The 19412-nt window shown below is 52.3% G+C and overlaps 1 protein-coding gene across 4 annotated transcripts in view; it reads left to right on the top strand.

Annotated features, from left to right (window-relative positions):
• The first annotated feature begins 63 nt into the window (after positions 1 to 63).
• DNAAF1 (dynein axonemal assembly factor 1) overlaps positions 64 to 19412 on the top strand; it is a 27173-nt gene continuing 7824 nt past the window's right edge. For 2 of the 4 annotated variants that reach the window (XM_027076310.2, XM_015083824.3), the window contains exons 1-9: positions 64 to 315; positions 2450 to 2585; positions 3084 to 3175; positions 5271 to 5492; positions 5609 to 5775; positions 8051 to 8172; positions 11292 to 11458; positions 15408 to 15674; positions 18770 to 18879. In XM_027076310.2, the coding sequence (XP_026932111.1) occupies positions 192 to 315; positions 2450 to 2585; positions 3084 to 3175; positions 5271 to 5492; positions 5609 to 5775; positions 8051 to 8172; positions 11292 to 11458; positions 15408 to 15674; positions 18770 to 18879 (1407 nt within the window). In that variant the 5' untranslated portion in view covers positions 64 to 191. The remainder of the gene's footprint in view (positions 316 to 2449; positions 2586 to 3083; positions 3176 to 5270; positions 5493 to 5608; positions 5776 to 8050; positions 8173 to 11291; positions 11459 to 15407; positions 15675 to 18769; positions 18880 to 19412) is intronic. The other 2 variants (XM_053210058.1, XM_027076311.2) reach the window with 2 other exon arrangements.

The following is a 19412-nucleotide window of genomic DNA, read 5'->3' as shown; positions in this document are numbered from 1 at the left end:
CCCCGGCGTCCCTACGTGCCGGCCCACCTTACTGCGCGTGCGCGGCGGTTGCCGTGGAAACCGGGCAAGCGTCGGGCCGCCAACGATTCGGGCGCGAGTGGTCTGATGAGGAGGAAAGCGGGGCCTCTCTGGCGGGGCCGGGGGCAGTAGCGACCCCACGGAACGGGGCTTTCGGTGCTTCCGGAATAAGCATGCACCCCGAGACCTCGGAGCCCGTGGTGGACGGGCCGGCGGAGCAGGGCTGCGCGCAGGAGCCGGGCGTGGAGGAGTCGGCGGGCGACCACGGGGACGCAGACCTGGGGGGCCGCAAGGAAGGTGCCGACTGCCGCCCCAGGGAGCCGAGAGGGGGGCGAGGGGCTGCCCCCAGCACCACTCCTGACCTTCCCAGCCAGCGGGAACAACAGTAATAATAACAGGAGCGGCACACGCTTTTTAAAGGATGCGTGCCCAGCGTTCACCTCGTTTGAGCCTTACACCCTGCGCTCTGCGGTAGGCCCTCCTCCCCCAGTTCACAGAGATGAGGAAACGGACTTAAAGAGGTTTTGAAACTGGCTCCAAATGGATCACCCTCATTCGGTCAATGACAGAACAGACTCATGCTGCATAGTCCGACTCCGGAGCGCTAGCCCTTGCCCAACACCCCCTTTCCCCCATCGCCCACCTGTTCCATGTTTTCAACATATCTCTTTGTTGCTACCACAGTGTAAGACCGAAGGCTCTCCCCTTCTAGACCGCAGGCTGTGTTGGGGCAGGATTTCCTGATCGAATTCAATGTCCAGCCCAGTGCCTGGTCCGTGGTAGAGAGCGAGTGAGGAGCTGGTGATTCTGGGGTCAGTGGGTGACTGCCTCCACAGAGTTTCCCAGAATGGGTTTAGAAGACAGCCTTCACCCTCTGCTCCCATTTCGCTGCTCCATTTCCTAAGGGAAATCTTTTAACGACGAGACAAACTACTTGATTTGTAATTCATTTTTTGGACGCAGTCAACAAACGTGTCTTGAGCACTGACCTGTCCAGGCAAGCCCTGTATGAAAGAGCTGTAGGGAAGCCTTGTAGCCGTCTGGAAAGAGATAGGCTTTGGAGCTGCTCACGCTGGGTATGGGTTGCGGCTCTGCAACTAACTAGCTTTATGGCTGCCAGCCCAGGGTTTAAACCTCTCTTTGGGGGCAGTCTCCTCATCTGTAAGCAGGGATAATCATAATTAGGTTGCTGGCTTACTGTGGGCCATTAATCAACGCTAGCTCTTGTCATTCATGCAACCAATCAATCATTACGTATATGGAGCACCTCCTCTTTATTCCACAAACACTTATCTGGTGCCTCTCTTGGCTGGGCATTGTGTGCAGTGGGAAATAGAAGAGTGTAAGACACAGCCGTTTAGTGTGGTTCGATAGACCACAGGAACACAGAGTGCAGTCGCCAGTGGCTCTTAAAGGTTAAGTGCATTTGAACTGGCCAATTTTGATTGACTGCTAAAAAAAAAAAAATTAAGTGCCTTTAAATGTGCTCATTCTCTTCTTACCAACGGTATTTTCACCGTTTTTGTTTCTTTTCCTGTGGTTTTTCTTTCGAGAACTTTTACAAAAGAAGAGAGAACATCATAACAAGCGCCCAGGCACCGTCACTAAGAATTGAAAATGATCAATACTTTATCATTTCTGCTTCAAATCTTTTTTCAACTTAAGAAATAAGGCATTTCAGATAAAGTTGACGTTCCTTTTGGCCTCCTGCCCTCAGTTCATTCTCTGCTCCCCTTCTCCAGAATTTTGTATGAATTCAATCACCTCTGTCTCTGTAATATATCCTTAAACAGTGCAGAGCATTGGTTTGTATGTTTTAAACTTGTATGAATGTTATCCTGGGCTTATTACGAAACTTGCTTTTTCATTTCATACACGTTTCTGAGAATTATCCGTATTTTTTTAATGTGTGTCTATTTTTGAGAGACAGAGAGGGAGACACAGAATCCGAAGCAGTCTCCAGGTTCTGAGCTATCAGCACAGACCCCCACCCAGGGCTCGAACCCACAAACCGCAAGATCATGACCTGAGCCAAAGTCGGATGCTTAACCGACTGAGTCACCCAGGCGCCCCAAGAATTGCCCATATTGATTGATGTAGCTCCAGTGGCTTCTTTTCCAAGGCAGACTAGTGATCCATTGTTTTATATAACCAGTCGCTATGGATGGATGTTTGCACTGTTGACACTCTTTGGCTGTGAAAAGTAACACAGAAATGAATATCTTTGCACACGTGTCCTTGCACACCTGTACAAGAGCTTTCATAGAGGACGTGCCCGGAAGCAAACTTCCCATGGTCCTTACCGATGCTTTACAAACTGTCACCCACGTTCCATACTAAACACAGATACTAATCAAGCTGAAATTGGGCAAATTTTTTTTCTACCCTCGACCTCTATAGAACCAGTCTCTCTCTCTTTTTTTTTTTATAGCAATTGATGATCCTAAGGAAACACGTGTGGGTCCTTCTGACCTACGCTACCCAAGCGAGCAGAAACAGAGTGGCGATAGCGGGGCAGACGGTCACTTAGGACTCCAGACAGATGACAAGGGAGACCACGGCCCCAGGTATGTGGGCATGCTGCTGCCAGTGCCAGCACACATTTACTGAGGAAGGAAGATCGTGTGACCACCCCTTTGTATCAATAGGGAAACTGAGGCTCGGGGAGGTTAAAGAGCTGGCCCCGGTGTCTGAGAATTGGTAGGGGAGTCAGGACGGCGCTGCCTCTGTGGCACAACTAACCACAATGTATTAAACTTTAATGCCAGACCTGGAGAGAGAAATACTGGCCGTTCTTGATGACGCCGTCGAAAGTATTTTTATTAGAACCTACACGGCAATTTTCACGATTGCCGAAAGTGACGATACGGGACGAGGCCCTGAAAAAGGCGTACTGAAAAAGAACTTAAAAGAGTTACCAGGCAAAAAAAAAAAAAAAAATTAGTTATCAGGCATGTAGGATATTTTGGAATTTGGGGAAGAAGTTCTGGACTGTATTGCAAATTGAAATTTCAAATTGCTGACAAATTGCAACGAATTTCCTTTTCATGTTTCTCATGCAACAGAATGACTAAATGTTTTATACAGAAACTCTGCAAGCAACACCAACTTTATATTACCCCAGCATTGAACGACACACTGTATTTACACTTTAAAGGTAAGGACCTGGGGGCGCCTGGGGGGCTCCGTCGGTTAAGTGCCTGACTTGGGCTCAGGTCACGATCTCACGGTTCATGGTTTTGAGCCCCTCACCGGGCTCTGGGCTCACAGCTCAGGGCCTGGAACCTGCTTTGGATTGTGTGTCCCCCTCTCTCCCTGCCCCTCCCCTGCTTGCTCTCTGTCTCTCTCTCAAAAATAAACATTAAAAAAAAAGTTTTAAGGTAAGGACCTGGCCCAGAAGTGTCGCATCAGGCCAAAGTTATCAAAAGTGTCTTGCTGGGATCCTCTGGAGTTCTCAAAGTATATCAAGGTAGAAAGTTCAGAGTTGAGTGGAGATTTACGGAAAAGCAGTATTTCTCCAAAAAGTCTTCCCTGACTGGAGTTTATAAAGGGGGCCACTGACCGTACCGATACCAGGGAAGCGTGTTGCGATCTTTGATTTATATTTTCTAAAGGACTTTACGTTTTTCAGACCAGCAGTCTGGTGGTGAACACTGGGCTTGGGCGGGATATGTGTTGAAAGATGAGGGTTCTTGGCGGCCCCAGGCCCGAGAAGTAGGAACAGGGCGTCCCGGAGGGCTCAGGTTGGGTGTGCCGAATCACACGTAAACCTCAGCTGGGGTCCGTGGACAGGGCGATTCCCAGCGGTGATGACGAGGAGGGACATCTTCCACTTGCTCTGAACTCAGGGTGGCCAACCTGCTTCGTCGGTCCTCCGTGTGTTCCTTATTCAAGTCAGTAAACCTTGACTTAGAGTCCCTGTGCTCAGTGCTGGAGACACAGAGACACATATGGCCGAGGTGCCTTTGGTGTCCTGCGGGACTGGGCGGCCCCCGGGAGGTGCGCTGTGCCAGGAAGGCCCCCAAGGGCTCTTAAAGAAACGCAGGGGCTCCTAGCTGGTCTCATCACCTCCACGTTGCCCCCTCCAAAATTCTGTACCCAACGTAGGAATCGCAGGGTATGGGATGATGTCACAGGGCGGATCCCAAGGGGACCGATCTTTAAGAGGTTGGAAGAAGAGGACCCAACAGGTTGGACTTAGTGGAGAGAGTCAGAAGGTACAAGAGCTAGGAGGGAGGAGTCCCTGGATTCTCGGCTGCTGCCATGGACCAAATTGTCCCCAAACCTAGCGATGAAAACAAATTCAATGTCTGGTACCGTTTCTGAGGGCCGGGAATCTAGGAACAGCTTTGCTGGGTCGTTCTGGCTAATCAGCGATACTGCAATTTTTTAATCAAAACTTCTCCGGGGGGGGGGGCGCCTGGGTGGCTCGGTCGGTTGAGCATCCGACTTCGGCTCAGGTCACGATCTTACGGTTCGTGAGTTCAAGCCCCACGTCGGGCTCTGTGCTGACAGCTCGGAGCCTGGAGCCTGCTTCGGATTCTGCGTCTCCCCCTCTCTCTGCCCCTCCCTCGCTTGCACTCAGTCTCTCTCTATCTCTCTTAAAATAAATAAACATTAAAAAAAATTTTTTTTAACTTTTTTGGGCAAAAAAATAACCTTTCAAAGGCTTTGGGTAAGAGCAGAGGAACGATGAACTACAAATTGATAATGAGTTACTAAAGTAAAGAAAATGTTTTCTAACCTTAAATTTGGCTCATAAAACTGAAACATGGAACGAAACAAAACCCACAGTTAGCACTCACTTTCAGGCTTAGCCGGGTCCCCACGCTCATGGTACGGCTTCCCTTGGCTGTCTTCCCCTGCTTGGACCTGCTTCTGGCTCATTTTGGGAAGGCCCCCCATCACCTCCACTCACTCCCGGCCATGAAGGGAAGGTGGTTGCTACAGGGCTCGGCCCCACCTTACCCGGACTGGCCGTCCCAGCGAAAAGACCACCTCTCTCCAGTGGAGCCAGCAAAACCCCCCAGCTATCAAAGTTGGCCCCGCTTGGCTAAGTGTGACTGGTCCCCAGTGAACTGCTAAGACTCTGTTTGGCCCCCCCAGGAAGCCATGGGGCAGCCCCAGGAGAGGAATGCCCCTCAAGGAAGGTGGCCGTGGTGTTCCCAGCGGAAGGAGGTGTGGATGCTTGGCAGGGAGGCATACACAAGGGTGACCCCGAGCTCCTCTGACGCCCCCTTCCTTCTCACCAGGTTTCGATCGCATCGAGAACCTGGAAGAGTACACGGGGCTGCGTTGCCTCTGGCTGGAGTGCAACGGGATACAGAGAATCGAGAATCTGGAGGCCCAAACCGAATTGCGATGTCTCTTCCTGCAAGTGAACTTGCTTCATAAAATCGAGAACTTAGAGCCTCTTCAGAAGCTGGATGCCCTCAACCTGAGCAACAATTTCATCAAGACCATTGAAAACCTCTGTAAGATGCCCCCCGGGGTCTTTCTCTGTGCCACTGCGCCCACCCCTTTCCCCTGGGGGAGGTTCTGAAGGATTTGTATACCTCTGTTGCTTACTTCTGCCCGCCTCACCTTCCAGCCTGCCTGCCGGTCCTGAACACGCTCCAGATGGCCCACAATCACTTAGAGACCGTGGAAGACATTCAGCATCTAAAGGAGTGTTTGAAACTTTGCGTCCTCGACCTTTCCCACAATAAGCTGAGTGATCCCGAAATCCTGAGCGTCCTGGAGAGCATGCCTGACTTGGTAAAACGTGCACACGCTCAAAACTTGCGTTCTTTAGATACCGAATCTCTCTTCCCTCCTTTCCTCCGGGCTCTTCTCTTCTCCCAGTCTGTCCTCTTGGTGTTTGGAGCTGGAGTAGCTTGAGTGCCCAGCCTCCGGGTCATTTCACCCGCAAATGTTTCAGCGTGGGCCGCTGGCAGATGAGGACTTCCTTTCTTGACTGCTCACAGTTACCCCCCACTGGCCCCTCTCACTCCTCCACCAGAGAAGCCGGCCCCCTCTTTCGGGACTTTGTCACATTCCAGATTTGGTTGATTGCACCGCCATGGTGTCGTTTAGCATGTTCTGCTGGACCCGTGTTTCTTGTGAAATGCTGATGGGGCTGGAGGCGCGGTCCAGTGCAGCTCCAGGCTGCGGCACGTCGCGGGGCCTGTCATGTCTGGTTGTCTCTCTTGCGTGGAACTTGAAGACAGCCTGGTGGCCCCCCCTGTGTCGTCAGCCTGCTGCAGCCAGTTGAGGCCCCCCACCCCCACCCCCCGGCTGTGTAGCAGCCACTGGCGAACGCGGACACCGCCTCGATGAGCCATTCCTTCAGGAGCCACGCGGTGGCCATTGTCCAGACCCCATGTGCCTGCCACGTTAGCTGGCGTACTTCTGCAACCGGGAGCCCCCTCGTCTAGTGACTCCCCCATGCATAGTTCACACAGAAAAGGCCGGGATGAAGGTCTGGTTCGTTCTTTTTATTCATCGATTTTCGGGGAAGGGGGTCAAGAACCCAGCGACCACTAATGGTGACAATGAACGGCTTTTCTTTCCTGGTGTCATCATAAACTCGGGTTTATGTCTACAGTGTCTGATACGATTTAACCCTTGCTGTCACGTGTACCGAGGAAAGGAAAGGATGACAAGGAAATTTACAAGGAGAGCATTACAAGGGGCACCCAAAACCCCTGAGTTCACTGTTCACCACTTAGGGCATGGATGTGTAAAGGCAAACCTGGGTCGCTTTAAAGAATGGTAAGCAAATCACAGTTCAGGAACAATCTGAGCAGCTGGTCAAGAAGGGCTAGTTTAGAACTGCCGGCACACGGCGATAATATGAAGCTGTCATATCATACTTGTTTTTTCTCGTTGCTTAACTGTCGTAACAAAGTACCACAGACTGGGCAGCTTAAGTGACAGAAATGCATTTTCTCATGATTCTGGGGGGTAGAAGGTCCAGGATCAAGGTGTCGTTGGGGCTGGTTTCTCCTGAGGCCTCTCTCCGTGGCCTGTAGACAGACGGCTCACTGCGTCGTCACAAGGTCCTTCCCTCCGTGTGTGTCCGAATCCCCTCTTATCCCCAAATCCCTGACACCTGTCAGACCGGACAAGGGCCCACCCCAATGACCTCATGTAATCTGAATCACCTCTTTAAAGGCCCTATCTCCAAATTCGGCCACATTCTGAGGATGCTGGGGTTAGAAATTGAACGCGTGAATTTGGGGAAGGGGGGCGGGGACACAGCTCAGTCGGTGACAAAAGCAGTCTGCTTTACAGTGACGTTGTGATCGCTTTCAAATCCTCCCCACGCAATGCAGCCCCTTAGTGCCTGCCCCTGGGTGTATTGCCCCACCCCCACCCCACCCCAGCCCTGCAGCGCTGGCCCCTGAAGGCACCATGAGAATGGAGAAGGCAGTATGAGAATGATGTTTGGGGAATGCTACGTTAAATAGCGTATGGTCTATTTATTTTCACCAATAACACAAACCACTTTAGATCAGAAAACTCACGCCTTCAGGCAAACTAGTTTTAAATGGCGCTCCCGGATATCACCTTGGCTGCTCAGTTCTCTGAGTTTCGCAGGCCGGGAAGGAGGAGACGGTGTGTAAAGACCGGGGGGGAGGGGGGGGGCCACATCCAGCACTTTCCATCCATCCTTTCCCTAAGTCAGTGCTTCCTGTCCGCCTAGCTGCGGTGTATGCTTTCTTAAAATGGCTGCTGGCTGTCAGCAAAAGGGCTTGGCTGAGCAAAACAAGGCCCTCGCTGACGCGGAGAGGCCTCCGGATGTGCTTTCCGAGGCTGTTCTGGAAGGACGGTGAGATTCCAGATCTGGAGTTCAAGCGCAAGAAAGCGCTGCTCTCTAATCATCAGCTCTGGGGACAGAAAAGTGAGGAGACCCCTCCGGCTTCCCTGACAAAGTCGTGAGGAGATGGCGTGGGTACACGCGCTGTGTTTTGTTCTCTCAGAGCACCGCACGCGTGAGATATTTCAGTCACACCCCTGTTTTTGTAACTGCTTTGGTTCATGCTTACAGCGTGTACTGAATTTGATGGGAAACCCCGTTATCAAGCACATCGCTAACTATCGAAGGACAGTCACCGTACGACTAAAACATCTAACCTATCTGGATGACAGACCCGTTTTCCCAAAGGACAGGTAAGGAGGGGGGGAGCCTTTGGCTCACATTTTAATACAAAACTGTTGTGCACACTTAACAGTAAACTCGTACAAATTTCTGACTTGGGAGCATTTCCGCACATCGTTACACATTCTTAGGAAAACAAGTTTGATGGCTGCATAACTGTTTATAATAAGAAATTCCCTGTTTTCGAGCACTTATTCATAGATTGGCTTTTTCGTAATCCCCTGATGAGTATCCTTGCATGTGAGTCTCCGACCTCGCTCCTGCTGATTTCCATAAGGTGGAATTCTAGGAGTGGTGTTATTGGATTAAGGACTGTGGTTTGAGCCTTTTCAAAGGCGCTTGTGAGTATTTTCTAATTGTTTTTTAGCAAGTTTGTAAAGTTCATAACTTCAGCAGACATAGCCGCGTGAAAGAAATCTTTGCCGGGTTAACCGGAGAGCGAAGACTGTATCTCATTTTATTTGGGGGTAACTGATGGGGTCGGGCGTCAGGCAGGGGCATCGTCTCCACCCATCACTTTCTCCCGCGCTCCTTTTGGAGGCCCTTTCCTTCCTGGTTGCTAAGAGCTCTTCCTTATATTAAGAATATTGAACCCAGGACTCCCGTATGTGTTGTCACTACCTTCATCTGTGTTTTTAATTTAAGTCCCTTTTGATTCTCAGAGTAAGCCCCCAGTAGTACGGGCTGCCGATAATATGTTCTTGAACTCGCAAACTTAAATCCAACGAACAAATATTTCCAATAGAAGTGAGAGCCTCCTCTCCAACCAGGTGAGAAAACAAAACCGCCTGCTTCTGGGCAGTCTGAGTTCTGTCCGCTCCGAGGGGCTCGCTAACGTCCCCGGCCTCACATTCCTCTCCTGGAAGGTGGGGACAATGTGACCGCAGCGTCCTTGTTCCACGTGGGGTTTGAGCAGAGCTGGGCTCAGAGGAGAGAGCGGGAGCCCCACCCGGGGCGGGGCTGACCCCGCAGGGAAGGGTGAACAGGGGTGGGAGCCGGACCCCTGGCGGTGAGACCCCACGCTCTGGCTCAGGGCCCCGAGTCCCCTGGGTCTTAGTTCTAACCGCGCCCACCCCTGGCTGATGGAGCGAGCCACCGGCTGTTCTCTGTGCCCCGGAAGCATTTCACTGGTGTTGCAGGTGTCTACTCATGCGTCACCTCGTTAAGCCCTCCTGACCCCACCCCTCATCTCGGAAGCACTTTTCCACCTGGGGTCTCTTTAACCGGATTTCTTTTCTGTGGACACATCAGCCTTTGGCATACTTGTTTCCTTCTTTAGGGTCTGTCTTTCCCCATAAAAGGGCAGTTCTAACAGAGCGAGTATCGTCACCTCTTGGGTCACCTGCTGCCGTATCCCCAGCCCCTAGAACAATTCACCCATTCAAGGTGTACAAGTCAGTGCTTTCTAGGGTATTCAGGGTTGTGCGCCCACCCCCACACCCATTCTAGAATATTTTTGTCGCCCCAGGAAAGTAACCCTTACTCATTAGCTGATATCCCTCATTCTCTATCTCTGTGGGTTCTTTCTTTTCTGGATGTTTCATATAAATGGCATCACACCACGTGTGGTCTTTCGTGATCGGCTGAGCAAAACCGTTTCAAGGCTCATCCACACAGCAGTATGTATCAGTAATCCGTTCCAAAACAACGTCACAAAATAATATTCCATTTGGAAATGCCCCATTGTATTTATCCATCCGTTGATGGACTTTTGGGTTGTTTCCACTTTGGGGCTATCGTCAAGAGTGCTGCTACCAATGTTCGTGTGTGGGTGTTTGTGTGGACATCTCTTTTTATCTCAGTTGAGGGGATACTTAGGAGCATCACCCTGGCTTGTACGGGAAGAGTATGTTTATTTTTTTTAATTTTTTTTAACATTTATTCATTTTTGAGAGACAGAGACAGAGCGCAAGCAGGGGAGGGGCAGACAGAGAGAGAGAGAGGGAGACACAGAATCCGAAGCAGGCTCCAGGCTCCGAGCCATCAGCACAGAGCCCGACGCAGGGCTCGAACCCACGAACTGTGAGATCATGACCTGAGCTGAAGTCAGATGCTTAACGGACTGAGCCCCCCCAGGCATCCCTGGGAAGATTACGTTTAGCCTTGAGGTTGCCTGGCTCCCTTCCAGAGCAGCAGCACCGCAATGAGCGACTCCCTGCTTGGTGTCCTCGCCAGCATCTGGTGTCAGTGTTTGGGAGTTTCAGTCCTTCCAGTCGGTGAGATGTGGGATCTCATCAATGTAATTTGCAATTCCCTAATGTCATAGGATGCTGAGCTTTTTTGCCATCTGCCTGTCTTCTTCGGTGACGTGTCTAGGTCATTTGCCTGTTTTATTTTTGTGTGTGTGTTTTTTTAATTTTTTTTAATGTTTTTATTTATTTTTGAGACAGAGAGAGACAGAGCGAGACAGAGCATGAGCAGGGGAGGGGAAGAGAGAGAGGGAGACACAGAATCCAAAGCAGGCTCCAGGCTCTGAGCTGTTAGCATAGAGCCCAACGCGGGGCTGGAACTCACAGACCGTGAGATCATGACCTGAGCCGAAGTCGGACGCTCAACCGACTGAGCCACCCAGGCGCCCCTGTGTGGGTTTTTTTTGCGTTGTCATAGTTGTTTGTTCAAGACAGAAGCCACCTCCCGGTTATCTTTCTTGTAAATATTTTCTCCCCATCTGTGGCTTCTGATTTCATTAAAAAAAACACCTTTTTCTATTTTTAAATTATGTTGTCTTTGTGTTGAGTTGTAGAAGTTCTTTATGTATTCTATTTACACATCCTTCAGCAGGCCTATGATTTGCAAATACTTTCCCACATTCTGTGGGTTGTCTTTTTACTTCGTTTATGGTATTCTTTGTGTTACAAACATTTCTAATATCGACGGAGCCCGAGTTCTCTGTTTTTCTTTTGTTGCTGCTGCTTTTGGCATCACATCGGGAGGGTTTTGCAAACCATCAAAGGCATAGGTGTGCACGTGTTATCTGGAATCCTTGTGGCCACATGTCCCATGTGCCTTCAGTTTGATTTGAGGGAAATGAGCAAGTTTGGTTGGACAGTGTATGTTGTGAATTGACTTTTAACCTGCGAAAATTCAAACCTTCCCAGTTTCTGGTGTTTTTGTTTGTCCTCATCGACAGAGCTTGTGCCGAGGCCTGGGCCAGGGGCGGGCTCGCAGCTGAGAAAGAAGAGAGAGAGCAGTGGGAGAGCAGAGAGCGGAAGAAGATCACGGACAGCATCGAAGCCCTAGCGATGATTAAGCGGCGGGCAGAGGAGAGAAAACTGCAGAAAGCCAGCGAGGAGGAAGGTACGCTCAGGGCTCCGTTTAGACTAGAAATCTGGGCTGGCGAACTTGGTCTTTCAACTCTGGGATTTTTTTTTTAATGTTTATTTATTGAGAGAGAGAGAGAGAGAGAGAGAGAGATCTGGGCTGGCAAACCTGGTCTTTTAACTCTGGGTTTTGTTTTGTTTTTTAATGTTTATTTATTGAGAGAGAGAGAGAGAGAGATCTGGGCTGGCGAACTTGGTCTTTCAACTCTGGGATTTTTTTTATGTTTATTTATTGAGAGAGAGAGAGAGAGAGAGAGAGAGAGAGAGAGAGAGAGAGAGAGATCTGGGCTGGCAAACCTTGTCTTTTAACTCTGGGTTTTTTTTTTTTTTAATGTTTATTTATTGAGAGAGGGAGAGAGAGAGATCTGGGCTGGCAAACCTGGTCTTTTAACTCTGTTTTTTTTTTTTAATGTTTATTTATTGAGAGAGAGAGAGAGAGAGAGATCTGGGCTGGCGAACTTGGTCTTTCAACTCTGGGATTTTTTTTTTATGTTTATTTATTGAGAGAGAGAGAGAGAGATCTGGGCTGGCAAACTTGGTCTTTTAACTCTGGGTTTTTTTTTTTTTAATGTTTGTTTATTGAGAGAGGGAGAGAGAGAGAGAGATCTGGGCTGGCGAACTTGGTCTTTCAAGTCTGTGATTTTTTTTTTAATGTTTATTTATTGAGAGAGAGAGTGTGTGTGAGAAGGGTGAGGGGCAGAGAGAGCGAGAGAGAGAATCCCAAGCAGGCTCCATGCTGTCAGTGCAGAGCCCATTGTAGGGCTTGAACTCATCAACTGTGAGATGGTGACGTGAGCTGAAATCAAGAGCCAAATGCTTAATTGACTGAGCCCCCCAGGCGCCCCCGGGATTGATTTATTTTTGACCATTCATTCACACCTCTCTGGTCCATGTGCATGTGGCCTCACCCACCTGCCCCCAGCTCTTCCCAGTGGTGAAAGCACAGTTGTGTTAAAATATCCTAGTTTTCCAATATAAATGATGCATCGGTTTTCTATGACTGCCATAACAAATAACCATAAATGTAGGGGCTTAAAACCACACACTTATGATCCCAGTTTTGTACGTCAGAAGTCTGACACGGTCTCATGGGACTAAAATCAAGATGTGGGCCGGGCTGCGGGCTTTCTGGAGGCTCCCAGGGAGAATCTGTTCTTTCGTCTTTTCCGGCTTCTAGAGGTGCCCACGTCCCTTGGCCTGTGGCCCCTCCTCCATCTTCCTCTGTGAGACCTTCAACTCTCTCTCCAGCTCTAACTCCCCTGCCCCCCCTCTCTTAGGGATCCATGTGGTGATATCGAGCCCACCTGGATCATCTAGGATCATCGCCCCATTGTCCTTGATCTCCTCAGCAGAGTCCCTTTTACCACACGAGGTCACATACTCACACGTTCTAGGATTAGGATGTGGACGCCTTTGTGGAGCCATTACTCCGTCTACCACAAATGAACACCGAATCCATATCAAAGCAACATGGAGTTGTATGGATTTCACGCGCCCCGCGTGTAGGGCCGCTGACAGCAGTAACATCAGCCAGCATCTGTACGCCGGGCTTAGTCGGTGCCTTTATCCCGTACCTCAGTCAGACGGATACTAAGGTTGTCTATTATTACTCTATTGCCCCTTGAAATCCACTATTTCACTGCACACAGATCGTCCTCTGCCCATCTGTGGGGAGGGGGCGTCAATAGATGTCTGCACACCAACGCCAGGCACGGGCACGCGTGCTTACATGGTGCGCACGCGGACATGGTCACAGATCCCAGCAGGGACAGCGCACGGTTCCACCCCTCCGCGCAGCCTGCAGCGGCCCTGGCGAGGTGAAGAGGGGTGCCGGGCACCTCTGTTTAGACTTAAGTTGTAAATTAGGAAACCCTACAAGGTTAGCTAGGTTGGGTGACATCCTGGCAAAAGGGCCTCGAAGACCAGCCTGGACGTGGCAGGGGACAGGAGGTGGTGGGCTAGGCAGCAGACAGCTGTCATGGAAGCGATGCTAGGGGTCATGAGCTTGGTGGCTCCTGGGGGGAGGGGGCGTGGCAAAAGGTCCAGGCAGGGAGGCGCAGCCCCGGGCGGGAGACAGGCCTTCTGTGCAAATCACCATGGAAAAACACGGAGGCCCTTGACCGTTTTTTGGTTTGTTTGTTTTTTTTTTTAATGGAGATGAAATTCACATAATGGTTTAAAATGAATCATTTTGAGGTGGAATTTAGCACAATCACAGCGTTGTGCAACCCGCATCTGCATCTAGTTTCAAAACATTGTCATCACCCCGGAACCAAAGCCTGTACCCGTGAGCCGGGACTCCCCTCTCCGTCCTCCCCCAGCCCCCGACAACCGCCCATGTTTCTGGATGCTTCATATATGTGGAACTCTCTGCAAGATGCGACCTTTTGCCTCTGGCTTCTGTCGCCAGGCATGATGTTTTCGCGGTCCGGGAGCACAATCCGTACCGTATTCCTTTTCATGTCCCACCTTGACAACACAGTTCTGGGAGCCGGGAATGAAGCACGTTTTATCTGTGGCACAGATCGTGTTCCCTCTGGTTCACTCGGACCAGAGCTGACAGTCTGGGTGCCTGTATGAAACTTGTTCAGCCCTCAAAAGCTACTTGAAAGCTACTACTCCTGGCCTGTCAGGACCAGAGCAGGCCTGGGAAAGGTTCTTGGCCCCAAAGACCCTGTGGCCTATTCTAGGATCTCAGAATCTGTCTCCTTGCCTTGACCTCTCTCACCCGATTTTGAGATTCTGTCCACTCCCAGGTTGGGTGTAAATGACCCCCTTGCTGCCTCCCTAACGTACTGGCCCGAATCCAGGACTCAGAGTCGCCTGCCCACACCTGATGCCCCCGCCAGGATTTGGTCCTGGGTCTGTGCTGGCCCAAGCCTGACACTAGCCTGCAGGATCCTAGGGACGGTCATCAAGGCACCTTAATGAATAAAAACCCCCTTCCTCACCCTGTACCCAGCAGAGGGGCTGGAGTCCCCACGGGGGGTTTTAAATGACATTTGCTGTGTTTCACCCAATTACAACCACACGTGGAAAACAGAAAAGTGGGGCCCGTGGGTGGCTCGGTCAGTTGAGCATCTGCCTCTTGATCTCGGCCCAGGTCACGATCTCACAGTTGGTGGGATGGAAGCCCGGGTCAAGCTCTGTCTGCCAGTGCGGAGCCTGCTTGGGATGCTCTCTCCCTCTCTGCCCCTCCCCAACTTGCGTACACACACTCTCTCTCTCTCTCTCAAAATAAATAAGCTTAAAAAAAAAGAAAACAGAAAAGCAGCGCTAATAACAAGTGAGGGAAGAACCACCCAGTATTTCGTAGAAGGACCTCGTGGCTCTTCCCCATGCATGGAACCCGTATGTGCTCCTATAGAACAACGGCACGATTCTATTGCTTTCTGCGTCTTGTGGGAAATTAGCATAATATATGTTCCACGAGGTAGGCATTCTCCTATAGTATTTTGTCCTTTTCCAAACTTTTTATTTGGGTAGTTCTCAAATTTTCAGGAAAGCTTAAAGAATAGGGAAACAAACAGCTGTGTCCGTTTAGACTGGATGGTGTTCGACGTTCACACACACACACACACACACACACGCACACGCACACGCAGAGAGAGTCCTGTTGTGCTGAGCCATCTGGACGTAGAGTACCCCACAGTCCGGAAACCCAAATGCTCCCGCGCGCATCTCCTCAGAGCCTCCTGCACTGTTGTCTTCAAGGCCTTGTCCCGTTCCACTAGACGGTGCGCCGAGTGGCCCCTCTGGGGACCCTTAGCTCCGCTGATTCGCTTTCATAGGCACCATTGCAGTGTCCCCAACAGTCCCCTGAGCTCACGCCCCGTTCACAGTTCGCTGCGTGTCCCCGAGAGACGTCTAGACCATCTCGTCCCCCCAGGAGGTCTCCTGTTCACCTGCAGACTTCTCTTGCTCAGGGAAGGAGCCCGTGCCAGACGAGAAGGACAACGTGGATGCCACCGAGGAAGGAAAGGAAGAGCCTGGTGAGGAGGGAGGGCGGCGGCAGAAAATGGAGCTGTTTGTCAGGGAAAGCTTCAAGGCCAAGGATGAGCTATTCCTGGAAAAGTCGGGTCTCGTGGGGGAGCTGCCCGTGGACGTCACCGGAGCCACTGAAGGCCAGGGGCCAGGGGGGGCACCCCTGGAGGAGACCCTGAAGCCGGCCGCCCCCGGAGCTGCCTGCGGAGGTAAGGAGCGGAGAGCCACACGCGTGCGCCCTCGGGGACCCATGCGTCCCTGGGGACCATGGCCTCTGAGCCACGCACCTGTGGGGCCCGGGCTACTTTCCACCTCCTCCGATTCTGTGTCTCTAGGATGAAGTATACATGTCTCGTTTTCTAGAGCAGCGCTGCCCATGGGAACATAATGGGGCCATAACTGCATTTTCTGGTAAACAAGGTCAAAAGACACGGGGGAAACACGAAAGGTGTATTTTACTGAATCCGTTATATCTAAAAGATAATCATTTGGGGCACCTGGGTGGCTCAGTCAGTTAGGCGTCCAATGTCGATTCATGTCACGATCGCGCTGTTCACGAGTTCAAGCCCCGCGTCCAACTCTGTGCTGACAGCTCAGAGCCTGGAGCCTGGTTCGGATTCTGTCTCCCTCTCTCTCTGCCCCTACCCTGCTTGTGCATGCTCTCTCTCTCTCTTAAATTTTTAAATTTGAAATTCTTAAATTTCCCTCTCTTAAAATTTTTTTTTAAAATTTAAAAATTAAAAAAAATAATCAGGCAGATCTGGGCACAGCAGGCCGCCTGGCAGGTTCTGGCCGCGTTCCTTGGGTCCTGATTAACTAGCAGATAAACCCGGGACTCACCGGCGACACTGCCCTATGGCTGTGGCATTGCTGAAGGGAGCCAGACCTGGAAAATGCCCCGTCTATAGGGCCTTGAGAGACGGGGAACATTTTGTTCCCCTGAGCAGCCTCGGGGAGTTGAACTGGTCTGACCAGAACACAGGGATCCCAGAAGGAAGGTCCCCAGGGTCTGGGAGAGACTGAGGAGTAACCCTGTCCCCAGACCATCGAGGATACAGCCAGAGGGGCAGGGCCACACCCCCGAGTGCCAGGCAGGGGTGAATCCTTTTCCGGCTAAAGGATTTGAACAGAGCAGACCAGCCTCGACGACTCACCCAGCTGAGGCCCACCCTGCTCCCCGCCCCCCGATACCGCCCCACCATCCACGGGGATTTAGAGCCACGTCCTCGTCTTCAGTAACGTCGGAAAAACCCGTCTCACAGCCTCGCCTTTGACACGACGTTCCTGCTGTGCCTGAGACCCAAGAATTTCCCAGGGATGAGTTACATCTGAAGGGCCTCGGTCAGGGAAAGAAAACGTTCTCTGGTGCTCAGCTCGCCCCTCTTCAGACGCCGGTCACCGCTCTTCAGACTTTGCCACGAGGCTGGAATGCTTCTCTAAGAAGCAGGACTTGTTCTGAATACCTTCTTCCTTGGGAAACACCCGGGCTGCTTTGTATGCCCACGACCTGGCTTTGCCGGACAGCGGCTGTCAACCCCAGGGCCTGGTCATCTTTGTTCCCTCCAAGAGAAGGTCTACCAGAAGGGTTTTTCCCCAGGATTCCCACAGGTGGACATATGACAGGCCTTGTTATTTAAAAGGCACAACACAGGCGTGACCACACGGGGAAGCTGACCCTCCGGGCCGCTGCGGGCCACGGCCTTTGCTTTCTGTGCCCCCTGCCCATCCTGAGGGGGGAGCTGGGCTGGCAGAGCGCGGAGATCCTCCTTCCACTTTGAGTCAAACGACTCAGCCCTGGGAAAGGCAAATCTGAACAGAAACACCTTATGCTTAGAAAACTGCTTCTCCGTTCACCTTTCCTACGTTAGACAGTCTTGCTTCCTAACTGAAGGACGGAGGGAACCAAGAGACAACCACGTGACCAGCCCTGCTGAATTTCCCGTGCAGATTCTGAGGTCCGGGCATGGTCGCCTGAGCCACTGCCCCAGCCCCGCCGGAAGCCTGCATCTCACCCACCGTCACTGCCACCGTGGAAATGCGGCACCTTCCGCCTCGAATTACACCCTCCCTGGAGGAGTCCGCCGCGTCCCGGCGGTCACGAAAACGGTCTGAGAATGACCCGTGTTTCCCTGAGACACACCGCGTGCAGGCAAAGCGGTGCTGTTTCTGCAGACACCCTGCGATCAAAGCCACGTCCGACCCTTCCGTCAGCAAACCCCAAAACCTCTCTGAGCCTGTCTCAGCCCCTGTGAAATGAAAACGGTCTGTCTGCCACGGGGCGGAAGCGATGCGCCCAATAATTGTTCGTCTCTTCCTGGCCCCACCTTTTCCCGGAACGATGCCCAAGCAGATCGCTCCTTAGGAAACAAAAGGACCCTGGCCCTGCCTTGACTACGACCACAGTGCCATGAACAGGACAAGGGGTGTGGGAGGAAGGGCCGGCCGGGTGGGGAGGCAGACCACGGCAGTAATTACAAGTACGGAGGAGGAGCTTGCGGCTCCTCCGCGGAGCCACAGGGATGGCCACATGGAGACCGTGACCGCCGGGCCGAGTGAGTGAAGGCCCAGAGGGCCAGCCCGGGGCCATCCACAGAGGCCGCCACAGAAACCCTCTGCCCGCCTCCTCCTCTCATGCTAAATCGGTGTCCAATGTGGCTCTGAGCCAAACTGGACCTAAGTGTGACAAGAAAAGTTGAGCTGCTGATGTCTACTTCCTGCAGCCATGAGACTCAAGAGCAAGCAGAGGACAGGACCACGGATCGGGCCTGGGGGCCACAGATCGGGCCTGGGGGCCACGGATAGGGCCTAGGGGACCTGGGAGAATAGGAGCCTCGAGGAGGAAGAGGAACCCATCCCCACTCCACGGTCCCGGCAACCCCACATTATCAGCGGGCACCTGACACTCATGCCGTGACCGGGGACAGGCGGTCCCAGTGGGTGGTGGGCTCAGCCCCTCCTGGGCAGGGCCGGGACCCTGGACTCTCGAGCTTGCCTCCCCCGCGTCTCCCCAGTCGGCCTTTATCTCCTTGATAAATCTCTGGCCCCAACAGGGCCTCCTCCCAGGCGCCTGCGTATTCCGCGCCGCTCACCGGCTGGTACGGTTATCTTGCCGGAGTCGCTGCCGAGTTCCAGCAAGAGGGCGGCTTTTTCCTCTCCCCTCTGCTTTAGACAGAGCCCTGTCCTCGTCTGGGGGTTTTCGTGGCTTCCGTCCCAGGGGCTGGCCTCCCCCTCTTCTTGGGCTTGTCAGCCCGACCACCGCGCGTGCAACTAGCCCCAAGGTTAATAACTCTGTGCTTGTTCTTAGACTCGCCCCCCAAGACCGCGGCCACCGAGGGTGCGTTAGGCACGGGACTTGATGGAGAGGAAGACTTGGGAACCACCAAATCGGAGGCAAAGGAGAAGCTCTTCATCGATGTACGTAACGAGCTGCATCTGGAGAGAAGTGTCCTCTCGCCCGTTGCTATTAGATCACATCCAAACCTTCAAAACCCTCACGCCCCAAAGCGCGCTCTGCGGCCAACAGGCCTGACATTCCCAAGCTGGCTAGGATTCACTCCGGACCTCGTGACCAGACCTGCCTTCTAACACGACCTCCCCGGGGGTTTGTACACGGGCACGGTCGAGATTGAGCCGGGCTGGCCCAGAGGTTTCCCCGGGAGATACACTGCAAAGCAATCCCGTCCCGCTAGCCTCATGCAGAATTGTGGAGAACGTGACATTTATCACGGGAGCCTCTGCTCACTCCTCCGAGGACGGCTGTCCAGCCGGCGGCGAATGCCATCGTCCTGGCCCGTGGCCGCTCCGGCTTCCTGACCGAGGGCCTGTCTGGCCTTGCGAACACCCCTTCTCCCAGACGTTCCGCTTGGGGACCGGTCGTAAATGCGCTGGCCCGCAGGAACGGGAAGCTTGGGAATTCACACATCACATTTTGTCACAATCCCTAGGAA

Source organism: Acinonyx jubatus, chromosome E2, assembly GCF_027475565.1.
Source record: "Acinonyx jubatus isolate Ajub_Pintada_27869175 chromosome E2, VMU_Ajub_asm_v1.0, whole genome shotgun sequence".
Taxonomy (NCBI): Eukaryota; Metazoa; Chordata; class Mammalia; order Carnivora; family Felidae; genus Acinonyx; species Acinonyx jubatus.
The sequence above is the reverse complement of the archived record's forward strand: the minus strand, read 5'-3'. Positions and strand labels throughout refer to the sequence as shown.